Below are 24,506 nucleotides of genomic sequence, written 5' to 3'. Positions count from 1 at the left end.
AGAAGGAAAGCAGTGGTGAAGTGGTGCGACAAATCTTCTGGCGACTGAATTGTCTGTCTAAAGCCCAAGCTGTTGTGTTGTATGAACAATAATATAAAATGAGCTGAACAATAATATAAAATGAGCTGAGAGTTTATGTGCTGACTATGCTACTCTTCAAGGTTGTGGAAAGCATCTAAAACTGCGCAAAGCCAATGATTGGGTAGATACAGCCAGAGGAATTAGGTGGATTGCTGTGTTGGTGCTCACCTAGCAGCATAGGATACAACTGAACCAAAGCAAACCAGTACTGGCTTGATTCAGACCAAGTACTCTTCTCCTTGCCATGTATCCACACTTTGCATTGCTTCAGCCCCAGATCAGCTTAGCTGTTATTTTCAGATAAGCTGAAAAGCCAAAAACCCAAACCTCCCAATTCTCTGGCTCTGTGAAACTTCTGCTGTGCTTCCCCAGTGGGTTTTCTGATGGCTGATCTCCTGGACGGTACAAATCTTGTGGTGCTGGTGTCTCCAGTGGGCCTGATGGAGGTCATGGTGATGTAGAGAACTGGGTAGGGTTTTTCAGTAAGGTTTACTGGAGGAAGAGAGAAGTCACCATCACAAGCACAGCTCTAGGGCCCACACTAGGGCGAAGGTACATGTTTCTAAGCTGATAAGGTGGATGCCTGTGAAACCTCTGTGTTGATCTGCATTTAGGATTGGGGCCTGAGGGGAGCAGGATCAAACCTCATCCTCATGGAAAAAGTCTGGGAGGAGTTACCGTAGTCCCTCAGAGAAACCACCTGCAAAAAAAATAACAAAAATCTGGTGCTGTCCTGACCAAAGTTTCCTTTTCTGTCAGCACTTTGCTCTGCTACTGCACTGCTGAGCTCTAGATCCAACACCTTTAACGATAGCCCCAGAAGGGCTCCTCTTATTTGCAGTGCAAGATTAGTGCTACTAGTGCTGTGAGAAAAATCATTGCAACAAAGAGAACTAAAAAAAGCTAAGTTATATATAATAAAGTTCCTTTGCTCTCTGCCTGTTGTGAAAGATTGTCATGGAAACATTTTTTTCAGAGAATAAATTTATTTTCTGTGAATAATGTCCACAGAGCTAAGGGAGAGAACATATTATTTATATATAAAAACTTTATTGGAGACACCTTTTTCATGTCTCCTAACAGTTGTAAATGTTTTATCTGCTGTGTTTAAATCACTACAAAGGAGGGTATTACCTGGGCCTCAAAAGCAGTGGCTCTTGGGTTTTTGTTTGGGTTTTTTTCTTCCTTAAAGCCATAAACCTATATTGGTATTAAAGTGCTTTAAATCAGGGACACTTCATCTTCCGTAAGTCCAGTTACGCATTTGATCACTAAAATGTGAAAAGGGGGACTAGTTAATATGAAACACATGATGAGTCCGTGATCAGGAAAATGGGAAGTGGCATGAGCCGCCAGGTTTCTGCTGTAGGGATCGGTGTTGGAGGAATGTCATTTGGTATTGTTCCTCTGCTTTTGCTTCCCCACACGTAACCTGAGATCTTCATCCATCTCACTGTGACAGAAGAAGTTTTCAGCATTAGGAAGGCCAGTTACGGTTTATCAGAAACAGCTGGATGGGATATGGTTCACTTGTGACCAAGGCATCAACTGTGCCTTGCTATGCCTCAGCTCAGGCAGCTGCTTCTTGTCCTGACAGCCTCTTAGGGCCACGTCTGGGTGGAGATGACCTCTGTTTCCCAGCAGTTGTCATGCTGGCCTCCTCCGCAAGGGGTTGTGAATAGCCATCAACTTTGTTGATACAAAATAAGAACCTTGCTGGTCTAAACAGGTTTTCCATCCGCCACAGTGACTACACATCAGGCTCCCTGTGTGCTTTTGTGGCAGGCTCTGAAATATGTCTTTCAACCTAGCTGGTCATACCCTGAGCTCAAAGATTTTGCACATTAAGTATGGGGTGGTGTTTCAGGATGTCAGTCTTTCCTTATGAATGGGGATCCAAAAGCCCTTTTTGAAAAACGGCTAATATTTGGGAAGTGATACTTGATGAATATTTTACATGTCAGTGGCAAGGCAAACCATGCTGTCCCAGGCATTCAGAGACATGGCACTGGCCCAGAGGCTGATTTTGACAAGTTCATAAGGATTTCTTTTGGAAACCTCTCTAGAGCATCCTCAAGTATTCTCAAGTATCTTTGTGTCTGGCTTTCTGCTGCCATTGCTTCCGTTGCTGTGTTAGTCTCTGCGTAATCTGTCTTGACTTGTGTGGGTATCTTTAGAGGCCAGGCAGGTAAAAATGTGCTCCTCTCCCTTGGGGGATGCAGTTATGGCTACCCGGTTAATTAGTTTACCAGGAGATTGGTGAAGAGTTGCTAGAATTGGTTTCCTTCTGCTAGAGGCGAGACAGATACCCTCCATGACCCACTCACGACAAGCCATGCACTCCTTCCTGTGGATGGGCCTGTGCTGTAGCTTCCCAGGCTCCCGGTCTGTGCTCTGATCCAGTGATATCCATGCATTTTTCAAATTCTGCTGCTTTGGACATATAGCACCAAGTAAAAAATGTAATTCATGTTCCTGTTCAGAGTGGCTGGATAGGGGCAGAATTACAGCATCCTCCTTGCCTCAAAACCATCTGCTGGTCCCTGTGCTCTGAAGGTCTGGCTATTTCAGGTGGCAGAGATGCTAGAAGATAAGACTATGTCTTTCAGTTGTCTGAAAAGGGAGTGAAACAGAAGATGAGAGGGAAGGGGGCAGCTGGCTTTACAGTAACAGAGGTGTAGAAGCATGTCCAGGAGAGGATAACAGTAGTTGCCCATGAAGTATGGCATGAAGTTACCCATAAATATAATGTGAAGTAAGAAGTGTGTTAAAGAGAAGAATGGCCAAGAATGGCTCTCCTCCAGTGAAGCTGAGTGGCTCTGTGGAAACAGACCACATCAGACAAGGCATTAGTTGTGTGTTAAATCTGCAATTGCCTCCGCTCTCTTTTCTTCCTTCCTGACTGAAGTAAGAGGAGAAGGGAGGAAGAGCTGCAGAAATACAGGACATGCTGTACCATATGGAAGAGCACTAAGATGAGTGTGAGGAAGCCCTGAGGAGTCCGTGCACACAGCCTTGCAGCTCTGACAGTCTTTAAAACTTTCATGTGGTCTGCCCTTGCTCTTAGCATAGCGGGAGAAACCCCATAGTATGTCCTTACAAACACCAGTTCCTCGACACATCAAAACCCTGTCTCCCTGTGGAAACATTAATTTGACTGTGCCAATACAGTTAGCAGCAGAGCTGTGGGTGAGTTGGGCTGTCTGCAGCAGCATCAATATTTGCATGACTCCTTGTGACACTTTGTGTCTTCTGCACTGGGGAGCTCCAGCAAGGATGTCAGAGAGAGCTTGCAAAATTTACATCCCTTGATGTGACTGCTGACGGCTCCCAGAGCGCCTTGCCTAGGCCAACCCCTATCCTGTGTCATGCCTCATGCCCCCCCCCAACTCTCTGCAGGGACCAGAGTCTTCGCACATGGACAGGCAACAAAGCCCAAAGGAAACACAGCAATCATACACACTGACTTTTTATAGAGGGCAAGCCCTGGTATTCTCTTCAGGAATATCTGTATCAATGTTTTGTTGAGGTATTGCATACTTTTAAGAGAGAGGGGAAAAATTCAGTCTACATTCATCTCTGTAAGATAAGATGTTTCTGCCATTACTTCACTGCACCTAAAAAAACCATGTATTGTGTTTATAGCCCAAGTTTGACATAAAAAATTTACCTTTTGGGAAGTTAATTTTTATTTTATTAGATTAAAGAGCATTCTGTTACCAGAAATCTTCTCCTTGTGTAGGTACTTGCAGAAAATCATCAAGTCAGTGCTTAACATTCTCCTAATTAAATATTTTGAGTGTCAGTCAGTTACTATGACAAACAGCTCTTGGACCTCAGACTGTTCCTGAAGCTCTTTTCAGAACTCTTTCCAATTTTTTAACATAATTTTGTAATTGTTGGCACCAGAACTGGATACAGTAATCTAATAATAGTTCCCAGTGTCTTGGACAGGTGTAATTAATACCTTTTCTTACTTTAACAAATACATCCTGCTTATGCTTTTAGGGATTATGTTTAAATTGGCTGTGGCATCAAGAGGGCTTATGTTCATTTGCTTATCTAAAGTACTCCTGAATCCTTTTCTGCATTGCTGGATACTGTCATCTTTGGGTTGTAGGTAGTGGCGAGATTTACTTTTTATTCCCTGGCAATTGGATTCTTTTTGTTCAAGCTACTTGGAATCTGAATTATGTGAGTGAGCATACTCAGAACTACTTTCTTATTTAGAAGAGTTTATATTTCTTCAGGGGCTCATTTCAACCTTTTCTGACTGTGTCTAGCCTGCCAACAGAGAGAGTTGCCTCCTGCCTACTGAGACATCCCATACTCCTCCCTACAGCAGCTGGTTTTATGTATTGCTAAGCTCAAAACTCTTGGCTTACACTGTGAGACTCAGAAGAAAAGAGAATACTTTAGCGGAAGTGACTCCTCTTTACCTGTTCTGATTGCTGATTTTACTAATGTCAGAGCAAACACAAAAGAAAAACTATGTATTCAACTGTCCTACAAAGAGCAAATGACAAAAACTATCAAAGACCGAACATTGCCACTCATGTGAAGCAAAGAGATGATACTGCTTGTTTAATGTAAAACTTCAATACATCTCTAATTGTAGAGCTACTGAGCAGCCTTTTCACAATACATACACGTGCACATGCATGCACATGTTTAACTCAACCCCTGTCCTCCCTATTCCATTTGTAGCAAGCATACAAGGCAAATATAAAAGGTATCAGATGGCCATCACTGAACAGTGTCCTTTTCTATCCACAATAAATACGACAGGCCTTATTCTTGTGGAAGAGTCTGCCTTTACATGTTGCTGTAGTTTTGGGAGATTGCTGGCTTCCTTGGAGTGAATGGCTAAGCTGTAAGCAGAATGGTTAGCATGTGGTTACCTTCTTGTCATACTTTCAGAAATGCTCTGTGGTTTTCCTTGAAAGCAATTTTTGAAAGGTGAGTAGGATGCTAACATTTGCTAGGGAATGGGGAAGCCAAGCAGGATAGCTGACGGGAGTCCCACCAAAAATGCCACCTTGGAAGCCTCTTCAGACAGGTTCTCAGAACTGAGTGATAGGCCACAAGGTAATTTGGCAAATGCCTAACATCGAGCACGTCACCTTTCCTAGAGTTTCATTGTGTTTATTATGTTCATGGTGAAAGTTAAGTTTGTGTTTCTGTGATGGTGTCCAGACTCATCCGTGTCTGACAGTCCTAACAGAAGAGCTGTCCTGAGTGGTACGTGCGTGGTCCTTTCTGAAGGTATACAGTTTATTGATTTCTGGTATGCATTTGCTTGGATAAGTGTTTTCTTTAGGAACTTGCTGTATTAAAAAAAAACCAACAACCTATTTCTTTGCTGTACTGTAGAATTTGCTAAGCTGAAACAGCTAAAGGAGAGAAGAAATGCTACCCAGTGAATGAAGCTGGCATTTTCTAATCCTTGGATTCATTTGTGAAAAGCTGGTTGGTTGCCCAAACTGAGATACCCTTGAAGGGATTGCTTTCAGGACTGTGCTGACAACTGTGCAGGCTTCGAAGTTAGGTCTGTTTAATATGATTTGAATTGGCCACCCAAAATCACCAGCCGGTTTTGAAAACTAAGCTCAGATTTTTGTGGGAGAACAGTGGTAAATACAAAGAAAGCTACAAGTGATGCCAGGCAGCTATCACTGAAAGAAAGGAAGAAAAGAACATGAAATTAATTGCATGAGCTTTCTTGGGCACTTCAAAAAAGAGCTCGAGATGGGCTTGCACTAACAATGGCAGTAGAATATCTACATGGTCTGTCACTTTGTGTCGTTCACCTGGCTAAGCTTAAATCAGACAGTGAAGGTTTGTGGGTTTAGGTCCAGTAGTCCAACTCTCAGGCCTTCCCATTGACTGTCCCCCCTGCACCCTGTAGCCCGTGGCTCTGAACTTCATCTGAGTGATGTCAGGGTGCACCAGACCTCTCGTGGCCCAGGACGGTGCTGAGAGTCAGTGCTGCTGCCTGGCTTGGCATCATTTCCAGCAGGTCTGCCAGAAGTAGACGCTGGCAAAAAAAAGAGGAGGAGGGGAAAAAAAATAACAAACCAGAAACAAAAGAAGGAAAAAAAAAAAAAAAGGCGGGGGGGGTTGTCCTTCCAGTAGTTGAATAGTCCCTCCGATAGTTGAAGTTGCTTCTCTTGTGCTATGTTGGTCTCCTGGCCAAATCCCACAGTGCTTGCTGGATTCTTATTCAAACCAGTTTACTCTCCATTCAGCTGGAGCTCCCTTTGGCAAAGGTCTGCAGGAACTGCCTTCCTCTTATTTAAAGTTAGAAGAGAATTTGCAGAAGGAAACAATTCTAAGTGGTTGGATAAGTGGGGAACACTCTTAAAGTCCTCAAAATGTCATACCTTGATTTCGCAAGGTCACGTGCAATCTTCTGTTCTCTGTAACGTTAAACATGTTATGACATTATTTGCCGGGCTGGGGCCATTACAGTGAAACTGTTCGAGATGTTATTGCAAATGTCTGACATGAGTGTTGTTCAAGACCTCTTGACTTAGACTCGGCAAACAGGCCATTGAGAAAACACTTTCTCTGGCAAACAGGAAGGCTTGCTGCCATTGAGGTGCATCCTTCTGCCAAGAGACAGCCTGTGCAAAGACATCCTATCTGGCAAGCAAGAAACCCGAGGCTGGACTCAGATCTGTGTTTCCCGAGTGTTAATGTATCGTGTGACTGAAATCACTGCTGGTCATCTGGTTGTCACTTGGTTTTTATTCAGGTGGAATCACGATGTGTCTTAACTGTTTGAAGCTTGAAGTTCACCAGGGAAAGCTAGATAGAGCAACAGATGTTTTTACTGTAATACCATGGCTTGAATAAAGCTCTTTGCAGCTTGGGGAGGGGTGGAACAACTAACCAAAAACCAGAAACCCAATTGCTTTCCATCAGTTTTGTATGTAGTTGAAAATAGGTTCTACAGCAGGCTTGGATTCCCCTCTCCCCCTCAGTATTATTAAGTTTTTGCATTCAGCTTCATCCTGGTATCCAGCACTTGATTTCTCATCAGCAGTACACTGCAGTCATACCCTGACTTGAATTTCTTATTGAATCACAACAGAAGTTGAAAAATACGAGTTTTCAAAGCAGACTTATAGCACTGAGAAGTATTTATGGAGGGTTCGTCTAAAGAAAAAAATTCTCACAGTCACACTGAGCCACAGTCTTGACAAAATGACACTGCTGCAGAGCAGTCAGACAATGATCTAAATAGACCTTTGAATGTCATCTTTTCCTCACTAATGCACTACTTCTTGACCTGCAGTTTCCCAGCTGTCACTGACAGGGTGATAAATAGCCGACAGAAGAGGAGGGGGAGAAGATGACTTTGACCTTTGCCCACTGAGCACCTGCAGGTTCCTCCTGCCTGATGCCACAGGCTCATCACCAGTTCCATGGGCTCGGCGTGCTCCTGGGGCTCAGACCTGGGAAGCTGCCCTACATAAAATGTGCCTCTTGCATGGACACATGGACGCTACGCTGGTGCATGCTTAGGGTGCGTGTCAGCCACCTTCCATGCTTTGCTGCAATTTCGTATGTTAAGGCATGACTATTTGCAAAGAGGATGTGAAATGTGTTTTCTCTAGATGCAGCAGTGATCTAGCAACTGGAACCCTGGCCTCCAGATTTCTCTGGGCAATGTTTGGTCCTTTGAACTGTCTCTTCTTGCTTTTTCTCAGGGCCTTGCTGTGGCTGGTTTTGTGCAGTTTGGTGCCAGTCAGCTCCACCCCCCTCCACCTCTCTTGCAGATTCACAAACCCTCTTAAAACACTAGCTGGCAAAAATTCTCCACCCTTGTGTGTCAAACGTGTGCCTTTGTTTGGGTGATGACACGTGCCTGTATTTGCTCATGGTGTTTTAGCTGCTTGATTCTGTAAGCAATGTCGCGATCTCCAAGGATCTGTGGAGAAGAGTGGTGCTTGCGCTTCCCCCTCACCTCCGCTTCAGTACGCTTTAGCCCAACCTGAACTATTTTAGTGCAACGATCGAGAGAAGCAGCAATTGCTCATATGATGTGTCACACCATAAACTTCAGAAAAGTAATTCATTCCAACAGTATAATTCTAGGACTCAGGAACCAAAAATATGGCCTATTACTCATCTTTGTATCTCATACACAGAATAACCTAAACCCTTTATTTATTTACACAGCAAAGGTTTAGCCAAAAGCAAAGTGTTGAATGTCAAGAGCCACTGTTGCTACATATTCAGAGTAATTGCTTGCTTTATCATTTATTTTTTTTATTTCTGTGCCAATACTGGCCAAGAATTCAAGTCAGGGGATAGGCATGATGCAGAGACAAAGAGACCCTACTTGAAACTTGGGAGAACAAAACTGAATAATTGGCACGTCTTGAGTAGGCTATGAAAGCTTGAATGTGTTTATTTTATGGTTATCTAACATCTACATTATTTTCTCTACTGCATGCTTTTTTCTTCTGCATGAATGCAATTTTCAGATGTATGCACAGACATCTACACCATACAGGAGGCTGTGTACATTAAATGCGTTGAGGCTCATTTGGTCTTCGCTTACCTTGGTCTAACTCTGGATGAACTCACAATCAGGGATATTTAGCTAAGTCAACCCTGGAGTAATTGAATGCAGAGTTTGATCCCTAGATTTCCTGCTTATGCTTCAAAGTAAATTGTAAATCAGAGGAAAATCCAAGAAACCCAAACAAGCAAAAAAACCCCACAGGAGTGCTGCCTGAGAGTGCCGACACTTTGCACAACCCTTGTAGCATGGGATGCATTTCATTTAGGAAAGCAAAGTGATCCTACAAGAAAGCGAAGGCAAAAAGAACCACAATGCAAGGGAAAGGGCAGTGGCTTAGGAGGACAGGAGAATAAGGAGCAGTAAGGAAGAAGACCCAAGAAGAACAGAGGGACAGATGCTAGAAGCTATTATGGCGACCTTCCGTGTCAAAGTTGATAGGCTGCTTGTGTGTTTAGGTCGACTATAATATTTTTTTCTTTAGCTATATAGAGGTTTCTTTAAAGACCCTGACTTTTGACTGGTCCTTGAGATGGGAGAGGGACACCTGTCTGAGATATTTCTGGGGTCCCGTGTGGGGTCACCTATGCTGCAGCATGGACTCAGGAGAGGATGTAAAGTCCCACGCACATCTGTCCCAGGAGCAAGTAATACCACACTGAAGCTAGTTTCCTGCCTGGTGTGGGAGATGCAAGTCTGCCATAGCTTTACCTGGTGTTTTTACTCTTCTCTTTCCCCTATGCAAAGCTGTTGCCAAACCAAAACTGTTGTTTGGCAACAATTTTGTCAGCTCTGTCAGGTGTGCTGGTGGATCTCTTGGACCCAGTGCAAGGGGCCTTGAAGGGGGAAGGGTAGCTGGGAGTCAGGCATGGGTCTGAAATCAGCTTCGCTTGTCTGCTGGGATAGGTAGGGTGACTGACCAAGTATCTGTCAAAACCAATAAGTCAATTTGTCCTTAATGCACAGAAAGCTAATTGTGATAGTGAAAAAGTCATCAAGTAGTCACATAGTTGGCTCTGTCTCCTGGGTTCGGATGGTTGCCCCTGTCTCCACAGCCGTGCTCAGCCTGGGCAGCAGATGTGCACGTGTGTAGTAATGTGCTTTTTTTGCTCAGTGAATGGGGGATGACTTACTGATACGGATAACAGATTTACTGCTCCATACTCTTAATACTCCATGTTTTGTATCCTGCAGCTGTGGAAAATATCAGCATGTGTGTGTGTATATGTATATGTGTGTGTTGTGCTGCCAGCAAACAATCTGGCATCTCATGGTTCTGTAACCCATGAATTTGTTTGTCCTCACCAGAATAACTTCTGTGGTTTGCTGTCTGTATAATCAATGCAAGCCTCTGTGTTCTCAGTTCTATCTCATTAGATGGAAGAATGTACTAATTTAAGACTGTTTCCTTGGTGAATCACCTGAGGCTTTAAAAAATGATGAAGTTAAGCTCTGACTTACCTGTTGGTTTATCTTACAGCTAAATGATCTTTCTTTAATGTGACTAGTCAGGAATGTAGCTTCCAGGCATTTGTGGTCTTGATGATGCTGTGGGCTTCACCCAAGTAGCTGTCTCATGTGTGGTGTTCAGCCTTATCTCTTTATGAAGGGCATTTCATTAGAATGATCGTTTAGCAGCAGAAATGTATCCAGCTAATATGTGCTTGGTGAGACTGACTTCTGGCTCTTAGGACAGACTGTAAAGTCCCAACTCCTGTAGTTTTATTCTTCAATTCCTCTGCTGATAAAACTTGACTTTGATTCAAGGCATTCATGTCAAAGGGTATGGATCTATTTTTGTTGTCATATTTCCAGACCATATTTTTTTTGTGGCTTTTGTTCTCTAAAGGAAAACCAAAATGTTCACTAATTTAACCTTTCCTTTGCTTGCAGAAAAAAATAAAGGTAAAGCTAGTCAGACTGGGAGTTGTCATGTGCTTGATGTGTGCTTGGCACTTTTTCAAGCTAGGAAGGCAGCCAGATATGTTTTGAATATGTTTGTCTCCCTATTGACGAAGCCCACCAGCCTGCATTACTGCAGATTGTTATGATGTAGATGGCCATAGTTGAAAGTGAGTTTGCTGTGAGTAGTTAGTTCATTGGCTGTGAGGAGGGATGTTGTATGAGCTGGAGATGGAGGGAAGCCTCTTGGGCTTGTGCTGTTGTCTGGGTGTTAAGGCTAAGGTAGATAAAAGTCTGACGTTTTCCCCACATTTGTTACTCCTTCTCACTGTAGGAGTAAAAAGTAATGTGGGAGATCCTTCAAAGACAGATCAAGGCAGACAGCAAAGATGTGGATGCAGCACCTTCGTGTCTCTATCTGGGGGGGCAGATGTGGCATTTTCTGTGCGTTCTGTTGGACCTGTACCCATGCAAACAAGACTCTTTCACATCATGTTAAATTCAGTGTCAGGCAGTAATACCAAGCAATGTGTTTCCCCCCTTCTCACCCTGACAAACAAGCAGCTGTCACGTGGGTAATGATGGGCGAGCTGCAGGGTCCGGTGCGTGTGGTGAAGGACTTCCTTTGTTGCAGAGCTCTGAGGAAATGAGGAGCCCAGGAGGAGGATTTCGTGATGTCTTTTGTTGTTCAGTCTGGCACAAGCTGTTAAATCTTTGTCTGGTGCAGATGACCTGGAAGTCTGCAGCACCCAATCTTAACAAGAAATCTCAATAAATAAATAAGTGGCTATAAATTTAAGGCAGAAAAAGGCAGATACTTTTATTACGGCTATTTAATGAATCCATTAAAACAATAAAAGGCATCGGATTCTTTAGGTGTAGAACAGAGCAATAGCTAGCATGTCCCAGTGTTCTGCTCTCATGTGGCGTTCTGCACCAGCAATGAGAAGGAAAGCACTTGGATAAGTGCTAGCACGTGCTGTGTCATAGACTGTGGTTCAGAGTCTCCTTAGTTTTATCATGTACCTTCATGATGGGCTTCACTTGACAGCTATGAGCAGGTTTGCCACTGAGATCTTTCATTAAAAAAAAAAAAGGTTTTGCCTTCTTGGATTTTGCAGAGTTAGAAGTCACAAGGGGATCATCTTTCGTGTATGTTTTAAAGGAGGAAAAAGAAATGTGCCAAGAGAGTGGTACCAAAATTATTTTGGTTTTCATAGTATGTTTTTATTCTGTTTAATTGTGCAAAACTAACACTTGGCTGTAGTTTAAGAAACTTGCACTGGAAGCATATCATCTCAAGTTGTTGATCTAAAGCTAGGAGAAGCCACAAATTACACTTGTAAACACTAGCCTGAAGACTTTCTGGGCAAATAGATAAAATAAATGCCCAACATTAGGTGTGCTAAGTGTTTGGGTATGGTTAACAAGATTGTTTTCTTTGTTACCTATTTCCTCGCAATAAGTTTTGTCTGTCATTGTACAAGGGAATAAAGAAGAAAATTGTCAGTCGGGTTAGAAAAACAGATACTTCTCTGAACTGGGCAGTTGTGCCTGAAACCATGGTGTATCAACTGAGACTTGACATCCTTTTGATTTTTTTTTTTTGAGATTGTTTATACAAGGTTAAAGCTATAAATCATCAGTGTGACTGCTAACAACCCCCTTTTTTCTGTTTTTTCATTAGGTGGCAGTAAAAGTAATTGACAAGAAAAGAGCCAAAAAGGACACCTATGTCACCAAGAATCTGCGACGGGAAGGACAGATCCAGCAAATGATCCGCCACCCGAATATTGCTCAGCTGCTGGATATACTGGAAACTGAAAACAGCTACTACCTTGTCATGGAGCTGTGCCCTGGTGGCAATCTGATGCACAAGATCTATGAGAAAAAAAGACTTGAGGAGCACGAAGCACGCAAATATATCCGGCAGCTTATCCTGGCAGTTGAACATCTTCACCGAGCAGGAGTAGTTCACAGGTAATCTTAAAAACTCTCTCTGGTAAAATTTATCTCAGATCCTCTAAGTGGTATTTTGGCATTTATTTGTATAGTAAGGAGACTTTCTTAGAAAGACGTATTCCTGACAGTTGTTTTGGCTAATCTTCGTGATATTGTTTAGATGCTTACATTTTAGACATTAGAAAGTATCTGCAGAAAGCACTTCAGTAAGTGTGTAGCTTCAGGTGAGCACATGGGAGCCATGCTGACTCCATGTCCTTAAAGACTGCAAAAGTAGAGCTCTTTCCCTGCAAGTAGCACTGTTTTGCCTCTTTAAAGCTCTGTACCAACATTACCTAATGATTCATTTCACTATTTCTTTGAGGAGGTGGTTGTGTCTGTTGTTTTACTGGTGGAAATACAGCAGTATAGGGAGATGAACTGATTTGCCTAAAGCCTCGCAGTGACGCAGCTGGGACGAAGCCTGAATGGGACCACAGAAGTCCCTCACTTCTGCTTCCCTGCTCTTTCCATTTGTTATGTTGCCTCACAGATCTGAAGACTGTGAAGTACAATGCAGAGTGTGCAGTTGTTCAGTTCATCTCACAGTGTCTTCTCAGGAGACATCCAAAACTGTTACGTCGCTTGCTTTCTTTAGGACCTTTGTTCAATCGCCGTATAAGCAGGAAGAGTATCTCCTTTCATGGAGTTAACTATGGAGTTCAAAGTTTACCTGGGGAAACAGGACAAGCTCTGCGAAGGGTTGGTGACTAAGGAGTAGCTGCCTCTGCCTGAAGCCTCTGAGCAGCAAGTCATAGAGGCTGGGAGAGTGCAGGTGGAAATACCACATGTGAGTGCCTGTCCCTGTACCCTTCTCTGCATATGTGCTCTTGGCTGCTACGGAGACAGGATGGTGGTGGACTGGGTGGACCTTTAGTCTGAGCCACTATGTCTCCTCCTTTGTTCTTAGGTGTATTTATAGCGTATTGTCTGAGAAGGAGGCTCCGCTTTCTAAATCTGGGCCAACTGGTGCAAGTCTGGAATCCTATGTACTTCCCATATGACGTTGAGCAAGTTAGGTAGGCTCCATCCTCAGGTTATGTAGGCACATCGTAGGAGCTACACACCTGCATACTTTTGAGGATCTGGGTATAATTTCCTTGGCTGCACTGACTGTAGAAGATGGAGAGCTTTTGTACACACCCATACGCAGGGCTGCTGTGCAGGCAGCTGGCAAACTGCCTGAAGACAGCCCACAGCCATCTCCTCCAGCTGTGCCCAGCTGTGTGCTGAGCTGCCTACCACTGTGCAGCGCTATTGGGTGCATCTGGCTTGCTGGAACGCCATGTGCTCTGAAAACTCCTTTTTTTTTTTGTCTTGAATCTCTCTGCGTGTTCCCTGTGATTCATTAGGGGTAGGTGCTACATGCAGATGCAAACTCAGGTGTACTGAGATCTTATCTGAAGTTAAATTTTTGGTACCACTGTAATCTAAATATTTGAGCAGCCACTAGGTCTGTTTTGCAGGTTCTCTATCAACAGCTGAACTGCTGACTTCTTTAAATGATTAACCCCAAAGTTTGAGGCACAGAAAAGGAAGAAGTCTACTTTCTGCTTTAAAGGATCAATTGATATCCAGTACTTACAGAAAGAGAGAGGAAGGAAAAAGTTCAAAGTTTCTGAGACTGGCAGAGGAAAACCCGACAGGAACAAGATGACCACATTTAGCGTTTAACAGCAGTATTGAGTTCAGCAGCAGTTCCTCTCTCTGAAAGAATTACCCTCTGTATAGTGGCTGAAGCACTTATTGAGGGGTTGGTAGGTTTGGCTTTGATTTTCTTCTTTTCCAGGGAGGATTCAAACCCACATTTTGTTCAAAAGTTGTTTGTTCACTAGGTACAATCTGGAATCAGCAGGGTACTGTGGTGGAAAGAAGTCAAGGCTTTGGAGTCCAGAGAGACTGTGAACTCGAGGAGCCTGAGCTCCCATACGGATGCTGCATGCTTGCAGCAGTTTTGGCCCTCACCCCTTCTTTCCCTCTGCTGTCTCTGTGTCACCGACTGAAGTGTGAGGGGCCTTCGTGAGCAGAGGGAGGAAGCAGCCCTGGAAATACTGACATGCTCTACTACATCTGGCAGCTGAGCTCTCTCTGTCTAGCCCTGTAGCATTGGATTAATCCTTACCCCAAAGGCAGCATACTCCATCCACTCCTCAAATCACGATGCGGCACAGAGCTTGTTCTTGGGACTCTTCCGTCTGGGTAACGAGCAGGTCCAATTCTGCTTAAACTGATAAAATGTGACACAATCACAGGCAGTATATCTGCCAAGTATTTTCTCTAGTTTAACCATTCAATGTCTTGACTTATTCTGCAAAGTATGTAGAGCGGTGTAGAGATGCAAGAAAAGCACTGGTGGCGTGATCCAGATTTATTCTCCTGGCTCACTGCAAGCAAGAGAGGGAGACAGAATAATAGTTACCCCAGGAGTTGTCCTTCAGTGTCTCGGGCTTTTGACCGTGGCAATTCTAAAAACAAACTACTCAATTGGCAACTGAAGAGGGGAAAAAATAGTGCAGAAGTCTGATTCATTCTCACCCCAGAAGAAATGGCAATGTTCTGTTGTTGTTATTGTTGTTATTTTTAAAGCAGGTAAAAATAACAAGCAGTTTCATCTATGTGGTGATCTGTGGGTGTTCGCATTCGCTGCGTGTGAAACAAAACACAGCATCCTAGGGCCAGAAAGTGGTCTACTGTTCATCTCTCTGCAAATGCTTTCATTGTTCACACTGAATGGGGCAGATCATTGAAAAGTTTGCGCTGACTGTTTTATTACAAAAAATCTTGGTTTTCCCTGCATTATTCAGGGAATAATATAGATTACTTACCCTGCTCTGTAACTCAGGATGAAAAAAAATCAGAAGTTGCATGAAATTTGGCTACATTATTGAATGAATATTACTTGGTAAGCTTTACAATTTACAATCAAGACTTGGCATGGCAGAAAAGCACTCTGATCTTTGGACAAGAGCCGGAACCCAGAACTCAATGGAAATGCTTCTGTTAAGAGGCACTGATGGGCAAACAGCCTAAAATTAAAAAAAAAACTTCAAGAAACCTAATTTTATTTAGAGGGATTAAAAAAACACAGAACTTGTGTTTGACTGTATAGACACATTTTAAATCATAAATGTTTCATCTCTTATTATGGATGGAGACTGCAAGTTTGTGAGTGCAGGAGCTACATCTTTGGTGAGGTGTGTCTAGTGTTCAGGACTCCTTGGCCACTTGCCGAAAAAAGAAATGCTGCTATTCTATATATAATTGCATGTAATCATTTGTGTTTCATTCCTTCTATCAGAATAGCTGGTTGGTTGCTAAAAATATACTTGCAACAAGCTCAGCTGTGAATCAGGTAGGAATATTTATCTTTCCCTCTGACAGAGGAAAACAAACCCAAATGGCAGTATCTGGTGAAGCTTTCTCTTTTCAGAGGGTGTTTACATAGACCTTCGTGCTGTCAAAAAGCAGGATGAACAATAAGCCCCTTGCGAGCATAAGGACAACAGAGAAAATGAAGCAAAAGCCTTGGTGCTTGCCACTGCATCCCACAGGAAATTCTCAACAACCCTTTTAAAGTAATTTTAACAAAATTCAATCCCATTCAGTGCAATTACTGTCAGGATGTCAAAGGAAAGAATTTAATAATATATTGGTAGCAAGACAGCTTTCTGTATTCCCCCTTTCTCTGTCTTCATGGCAGCATATTCATACCTTCCACTGCCATTTTGTAATTAAAAGTGGATCAGGAGTTTGAAAGACACCAAAAACTACAGAATTTTTGGTGGAGTTTATATCTTTTTTCCATGGTCTTTTTTCCTGTCAGAGTAAGGTGGTGCCATATGATCCAGTTGCTCGGGGTGCTATGGGATTTCTGCCTTGGTACCTGCTACTTTGACACACTGGCTCTGATAACTTCCATCCTCTTAATTTTAAGTGCCAGTAGGCTGGCTGCTGATGCAATATTTATGACAGATCCTGCACTACAGAACAAAGTCTCCTTTTGAAGTGCAAAGCTGGTTTGTCTTTCTATTTTATGTCAGATATCAAGATTACCTTTGGGTATTCTCTCTTGGAGTACTCTGCTGTAAACAAACTAAACATTGTTTTAGTGAAGACAATAGACTGGATTCCTCTTTTACAGAGACAACTGCATTGAATTCAGTGACGTTGTGACTGATAGAAGAATCAGGCTCAATAAATAATAGTTTGATAACAAGGCCTTTGAAATGTATATTGTTGTGTGATGATCTCTGCAACCTTTCCAGCTCACCTCTGGATTTTGCATGGGGCTAGAAAGTGGGCTCGTGGGTGGTAGTTAAGGAGTGATTTTTGTGTGTGTGATTCTGTTCTGATTAAACATAAGATGCGGGAGAAAGCAGGCAACAACTGCTGCTTTGCAGCTGCTTGCTGGTAAAACCTTCCTTCTCATCCCTCCTCCCCCAGACAAGAAATAAAGCGTGAAATGCAAAAACTTAAATTTTTCTGTTTCATGCCTGCAATGGCACTGAATAAGCTTCTTTCAAAAGCATGCTGAGCTGACAGCTGAAGCCTGGGGTACCTCGCTCAGTGAAGCAGGCTTGTATTGCTTGGTAGAGGCCCTGGCAAAGCCAGAGACAAATCAGCCCCATCAATAGCAGAACAAAATCCCAAACAAACCATCCCATGAAGAAGGCGTATTTTCAGCTACAGGGAACGCTGACTGTATGCTGCTAGCTTCACAAGCTGACAACGCATAAATATATGCTGATACTCCACATTGTGGTAATGCAGCTTGATCTTTCTTGAGTGTCTTTATTATTCATGGATTTGACTAACTTGTACCATAGTTAGACACTCTCAGCATCATGAAACTAGCCCCTCAGGAACAGGTAAGATTTTTTTGTTCCTTTAGTACAAAACACTGAGAGTGTTTTGAAGTTTTTCAGCAATGAATGCTGAAACTTCGCTTAAGGGGAAGAAACAAAATAATCGTTTAGTCCTACTTTTTGAGGCGCTCTGACAGTAAGGAACAAGATCAGATTTACTTTAAGGAGCGATACTGAAGGTCTCCAGCAACTGCATTTCTTCTCCCCACCTCAACCCCATTCAGTGTGGCACGTGCTGCTGGTAAAAGGGAGTGCTTGCCCAGCCCTTCCAGTCACAAAGCAGCTGTGTCCAGCTCTAAGAACCCACCAAGAAAGCCATGTGCAAAACTCTGAGGACCTCTGAGTCTGCAGGGACCAGCATATGTACGTGATGTTCAGTGCTCTGGCTCTTCCCACTGACTTCAGCAAGGACTTCAGTTGCTCTGTGTGTTGTAGCCAGGAATTTGCATTCTCCCTTGCAAGTATGCAGCTATTAAAAACATGCAAAAAACTCCACTGACTAAAGTAAATAATGTGGTATGCTTTCTTTTATTTATTAAACCGTTTATAATATAGTGCATGAAATTCAGGGTTCCCTAACACTTTTGGGTGCAATGGTGCTCCTTTTCCCATTGCAATGAATTAAACATTCAAAAGAAGAAGCAACTCAGATAAACCTCTCTTAAATAAATAAATAAAATTTAAACTAAAAAATATTTAGAGTTTGAATCAGACAGACCTGACATAATAAAGCATTTTGAAAGTTTGGGGAAATCAGTCCTGTCTGCAGGATGAGCCTAAGGCAGGTATGTAATTGAGTTGTACCACTGCACTTTTTGTCAAAAAGAAATAGTGTGTAATCTGGTGCTTTGTTGAAGTCACCTAAATTATTCACTGACTAACCCTCTTGTCCTGACGGCCACAGATCACACAGGCTCTATTTGCACTTCTGCTGTCCTGGCTGCGGGTACCTGCCACCTCTGTGCCCCACTGCCAGCCTGCTGCAGGGGATGGCCCTGCCTGGGGGTCCTGCCTGGTGTCTGCCCATGGGTCCACATCTACGCAGCAGCGGTTCTCCAACTATGGCTTAGTCTGGGGATTTTTGGTATGGTTTCGTACAACTTTTGCTTCACATTTTTAAGGCTGGTTCATATGGAATCTTCTTGGTAGATTGTATCAAGTAGTAAAAACCTGTCATCCTAGCTCCCGGTGTCACACCAAAAAAAAGTGCTTTCATACTGACATGGGCTGACAAAAATGTGGTGCATATGGGCTATAAGATCAGTTATCACGTACCAGCAAATCTACTGAGAATAGGCATATGGGTAAACATACTTAATTAACCAGGTCTGATTGCACACTATACTGAGGCTATATTTAATTTTTTCTTCCTCTGATAGCTTTAAAAAGCCCTGTAATATTCATGTTTATTTTTTTAACCTTGAATCCTTTTAAATATCTTTTCTTGTGTTTGTTTAATATCCCTGTCACTCATTTATTATTCTGATTGCCTGCATGTCTTTACAGCTTTCATCTTCCCATTCCCTTTATTTTTAGTCTTACCTCTTCTTAGCTAATGTTTAATATGCTCAGAGCTTCCAAATGGTCTTTCTCCTTGCTTTGAGACACTGTAGTAAGCATCGCAGTGTATGACCTGAAGCTTCATGTGCTTCTGTTGATTTTAGTTTAGTTTTTGTTTTGGGTTTTTTTTCCTCCTTCCCATACTGTTTTTTTGGCAGTCTCTCCTGTTAAATTCATGGCCCCGATATCTTTCTAGAGGCTAATTGCACTGTCTGTGAGAAACTCCACCTGCAAGCAATAAAGATGTGAGCCATGAAGAAACAAGCCCTTTTTTGGCAGTAGAGGGATGCAGAAGTGGTTGATCTGGATCCATCTGGCAGGGCATGTCCTCCTTGTATCAAGCCGTTTCTCAGTGGCAGCAGTTGCCATATGGGGGAAGTTCCTTTTGGAGGACACAGGGTGGTGGATCTGCAGCACTGTCGTGACACGTGGAGTCTCCCGTGGATGAGGAGAGGGATGCTTTGGATGCCAGCCAGGCTCACGGGGTGTATGACCCTGAGCTGGTGCCTGGCCTCAGAGCAGTAGCAGGTCTGGAGAGTGGGCTCTTTGTAGGCTGGGTCTTGGTCAACACATGGGCAAATGTGGTTACATCTCTGCTGTGGTATTTGAAGTTAGCTGTCACTTTTAACAATGGAGGGTTTCCTCAAGTTAACACACTGGGTTACTGCCAGAGGAGGGAACATAATACCTTCCTTCTGTCTCTCAGACTGGTTCTTTATTGACTGAGTTACGTTGCTTCTCTGAGAAGAGGACTGGTGCAGAGGGCAGTCCTCTCCTCAGGACATGTTTAGCTGGACGCTCTAGGAAACTCTGGATATCACCCCGAATACTTGAAATTTGCAAAATACTCTCCTTCAGTAGATTTATGTAGTATTTCCCCTATTTCTTTTCACATGTGAAGCAAGGAAAATCTGCAATAAATGCTCATTGGGGTGTAGAACCATCTGTTTGGAGAAGATCCTTGTAGTCATATTGATGGAGTGAGTGGCATCTTACCTGCAAGTACTCTTCTGCGTCAGGTTTATTTGAAACACAGCATGGGCATAAAATGAAATGGAGAGGAACATTTTAAAAAAGGCTTGGAGTTGGCCACAGCTATTTTTCTTTCTTTCTAGATGCTTTCTTGTGGAAGTACTTTGTTTGATTTGGTTGGTTTACTTGTCTTATTTTATTAAGCCTTATATCTTCATCTGTAATAGAGGCATCCTTCATTACTCCCCTTGCCTTACTAAGGCAAAATACCATGGATGTCACTGACTTCCCATAATTACAGCTGATGACTATTATCCAGAGTTTTCTGAAGCGTGCTGGGAGAAGCATCACTGCCTGTCTGAGCTATTGATACCCTGGCATGCTGATTGTTAGAAGTATTTTATGTCTGGATGGAGGAAGAATTCTTGTGATAAAGACACAGCCAGCTGCTAGAAGTCACGGACAAGTTGTATAGCAACCTAAATGATTTTTGCATATTATACTTAATGCTTAGTTTGCACGTTTCGGGGGAGGGTGGGGGTGGGATTGATCTCTGAAATATTTTTCTTAGGTAGAACATGGCTTAGGAAAGCTCAACCATGTGAAGGGCACACGTAAAGTGAACAACGAGAAGTGAACATGTGAAGTGAACGATGCGCTGATGTACGTATCAGAAGAAGGGTCAGTTGTCTCGTAGGAGGAGACCACTTCCATTTTATTCTCTCCCATGAAACTGGTCCAGGCCCTGATCTGTGCAGTGGCTTTGTGGGGTTGGGCAGGGTGGCATAGTGGAGAAAGCACTAAAAGAGCACTCAGAAAACCTATGTGGCTTCTTCTCTTGGCTTTGTTACTGGCCTTCTGGATGGCCTTGGGCAAGTCATTTCAATCCCTCAGCCTCAGCTTTTAACCTCTAGCTGACCACGTCTGTAAGGAGTTTGGATGCTTTATCCCCTAGGAAGGTTGATTCTGGTCTCCCTTGTAGACAGTAGCAGAGGACAGATGTTTGACTCCTCAGATCTCTGCAGAAGAAGATTTATTCTTTATAGCTGTGGCCAGTGAAGAGCCTTTGCTTGTGAAGACTAATGAGAAAGTGACCTCCAATTCCAAAAACATATATTTGAAATGTTTCCAGTGTATAAGATTTCTACAAACTTTTGAGTATGTGAAAAATTTGAAGAACCTGATTAATTACAGGATATACTGACAAGTGTTTATGAAGTCATTTTTTGCCTGAAGAATAGGTGTGAAACTGGGTGTGAAAGCACTGGTAATTTTTGAGAGGAGACAATGCATGGGGCGTTCTGCTTTGAATGTGGAAGTGTGTGTGTTGCTTTCATTATATGCTTTATTATATATGAATCTTGTAAATACACTGATGAGAGTGATGGGAAGCTGCTTCATTATTTTGGAGGCTCACTCAAAATATTTTATTTCTTTCAGAGACTTGAAGATAGAAAATCTGTTGCTAGATGAAGACAACAATATCAAGCTTATTGGTATGAAACCAGTTTGGCAATTCCAATAATTAAAATTGGTAGTTTTATAAAGAGAGTTTTTGAGACTTCATAATCCTTCATGTGACAACTGCTAATGTTGCTGCAGAGAGGAGCTGAGAGAGTATAGATAGCAATCAAGCTGTTCCTGACAGCATCTTGTGAAAAAAATGTTCCAAATAATTCAGCTTTAACTGGGTATGGGAATAATCCTACATCTTTTAACCAACAGCTTCCATATTCAAATCGGGAACTTTGTAAAGAATTAAAGAATTGACACCGCAGAAGTAATTTATTTTATTATCTTGATAATTTCATATTTACTAAGGGTTCAATTCTGCCCCCATATGCATATGCTTCCCCTGAAGTCAGTGGGAGTTGCACGCATTTTTAGCAGCTGGCAAAATTTGGACCTATATTTACATTCATTAAATTTGCTTCCAGCACCCAATACAAAATTGGTTTAGAGGGCTGTTAAAAAAGATCAGTGATACAGTCTTGATTGTATTCAGGTATCAGCTGTATGCAGTGCTCAATTCATTCAAGTTGTGCAGACATTTTAGATAAATCATCGGTGGGTATAGTCTCTCACTGCCTTTGCCTAGCTCCCATTAATGTTAATGTGGGCATTGAAAAGAAAATATTCCCTTCATAAAATAAACCCCAAACATCTGTTTATATTTATCTCCCTGCCTACACTTTTGCCAACAGCAGTGTCTGTGGTTGCAGACTTAAAAACTCAACTGACTTTCTTTCTTTGAAAGGTTTCATGATGTGAAAAGTGATGAAAAACACTTAACGTTCAGGTCAAATGGACACTCTCTGTAACATATAAAGCACATGAATTTCCAAACAAACAAGAGGAGAATGGTCAATGAAATCTGAAATATTCAGAATTTACTTAGGGAATTTGGTCTTTGGAAATATTACCCCAACTTTAAGTCATTACTCTGTAGCAAATCAACTGACTTGGGGAAAATAACAGCAAAAGAGAACTCTGCATTACCTCAGCTACGGGTCAAGAGGATACTGATATGTTACCATGAATCATTCATCAGTAATGATGGATACCACCCATTATCTTGATTTAGCAGATAAGTGAGACCAGATGGTCTGCAACAGCGCTATATGAACATCTGATAGATTTAAAGAATTTCTATAACTTTCCCATTATTGGGTGTTTGATTACAAAACGGCATGTGAACTTGACATCCAAACCCAGACCTAATCAGATGACATGTGTACAATTAAAGCTCACGTGCCAAAAAATGACTTCAGAACTGTTCCTGCAGTTTCATTTGCTTCGGTTGCATAGAAAGGTCTCCTCGCAGTGGGTGGTGTGGGAAGAATAGAGAAAAGAGACAGTTTGATCTTCTGTAGCCTTGCTAGTGTTGAAATAAATTGTTCTTAGGTCCGCAGCCTGATGTTTTAAGCAAAGCAGATTGTACACAGTATGTATTTTAAAACAAAGCAATTAAATCCCACCATCCAACTGGGTATGTTATGGAAAAATAAAGGTTGCTTTATTAGTAATAATTTCGCTGTAAGTAAAAACAGATTTAATACCACAGTCAGCTCATGCCATATCTTGCTAGCGATGCTGTTGATCTCTGGTTGCTCACCGCGAAGCAGCAGTGCCTCTGTTCTTCATGTTCTGTCTGCTGCACTTGCGGGGAAGGCTGGAGCAGGGACTGCAGAAACCAGCGTCAGGTCCCTGGGCAACCTCTCCTCACCAACACCTCTTTTCCAGGTGGTAGCAGAAGTAGTGCTTGAGCTGCGGCACAGCTTTCCATTGCCACCAGTGTTTCCCAGGACAAGGAGAATTTTCCAGCACCCATCTGTGGAACAGACCAGATAATTTATACACCAGATAATTTTCTCCTCTTCCTCCTCCCTGCCTGTTCCCTCACTCAGCTCATTCAGTGCTTAGTACAATATTTTATGTAGTCTCTCTAGAAATGTGATGGATCAGTTGTGTTATCACATAGTCCTACCCAGGAAAGTTCTTTGGGAGTGAAGAACGTGTTTTGAGGAATTATATGCAGCTTTTCATGCTCGGGAGAAGACTTTAAACTATAAAACCAGCTCACATTAACTGCTTTCAGGTGGGAGCTTGGTCTCCCACCCCAAATGTCATGTGCAGCAGCAAACACACTAGTACCTAATAAAAATGTTGCTCCTGTAATACCTGTGAAATGAAGAAAACCCACCATAAAGGAAAAATAAAAGGTGAATAAATAAAAATGTACCAGGAAGAGACACAGAACGGTCCCTGCTTGTGCATGCATTTCAGTGAAAACTGAATCCATTGAGTCCCTTTCTTCACCCACCTGCTTAATGGCACCTTGTTTTTGTTACCCTTTTTAGCTGTGTGACAAGTTGATTTATAATATGTTCTTAGATAGTATTACTAATAAAAATTCCCTTTGCTGTGTTAAGTGGACTTAGCTGTCTGTTAAGTCTTAGCTAAGAACATCAGGGTTGGAAACTCTGGAAATAATTCACTTCTCTTCATCTACCTTTACATGGTGGTAGGTATCTGATAAAGATGCTGTAAAAAGCCACTCACAGGCCATGTGAAGTCCTTGGTGTTCTGCTCAAGGACCTATGGCACCAAAAGGACCCTGCCAATATGCCACTCTGCTGAGCTCTGTGGAATTCTGCTGGTCAAACTTGTCCACGTGCTTGGTGCTAAGGCTTCTGCTGTTTCATAACTCTTCCCCTCTTCCAACTGTCACAGCTTCAGAGATAGCCATATATCCATAAACTTAATGTTGATTTCCTGGAGGCGTTAAAGAGTAGTACTGTAATGCGATACTTCGATAGTATGAACACTGGGGGTGGTGGAGTTTCCATGTCATAATATTTACTTTGGAAAACCAAGCGTGGCCTTTGATCTGAATTCTGTAATTAGATCGGCTTATTGAAAGGAAGCCCAAGACTAAGGCAGGAATGGCAGTGAAATTATCAATGCTGGTGGTAATACTGTTCTTATCAAGATCAGCAGTGCATCCTTAATAAAAATCACACTGTGATCACGATGTGCTGCCACAGTGTTAATAACAATATTCCCATTTCTTTTGTGATAAAATCCCTGTC

The 24,506-nt window shown here is 42.5% G+C and overlaps 1 protein-coding gene across 2 annotated transcripts in view; it reads left to right on the top strand.

Annotated features, from left to right (window-relative positions):
- HUNK (hormonally up-regulated Neu-associated kinase) overlaps nucleotides 1–24,506 on the top strand; it is a 55,180-nt gene that overhangs the window by 3,768 nt on the left and 26,906 nt on the right. For both annotated transcript variants that reach the window (XM_026850578.1, XM_026850588.1), the window contains exons 2-3: nucleotides 12,204–12,496; nucleotides 21,355–21,410. In XM_026850578.1, coding sequence (XP_026706379.1) covers nucleotides 12,291–12,496; nucleotides 21,355–21,410 — 262 coding nt within the window. In that variant the 5' untranslated portion in view covers nucleotides 12,204–12,290. The remainder of the gene's footprint in view (nucleotides 1–12,203; nucleotides 12,497–21,354; nucleotides 21,411–24,506) is intronic.

The sequence above is a fragment of the Athene cunicularia genome (assembly GCF_003259725.1).
Source record: "Athene cunicularia isolate RWA chromosome 1 unlocalized genomic scaffold, athCun1 chr1_part1, whole genome shotgun sequence".
NCBI lineage: Eukaryota > Metazoa > Chordata > Aves > Strigiformes > Strigidae > Athene > Athene cunicularia.
This window is presented reverse-complemented; position numbering and strand designations above follow the sequence as displayed.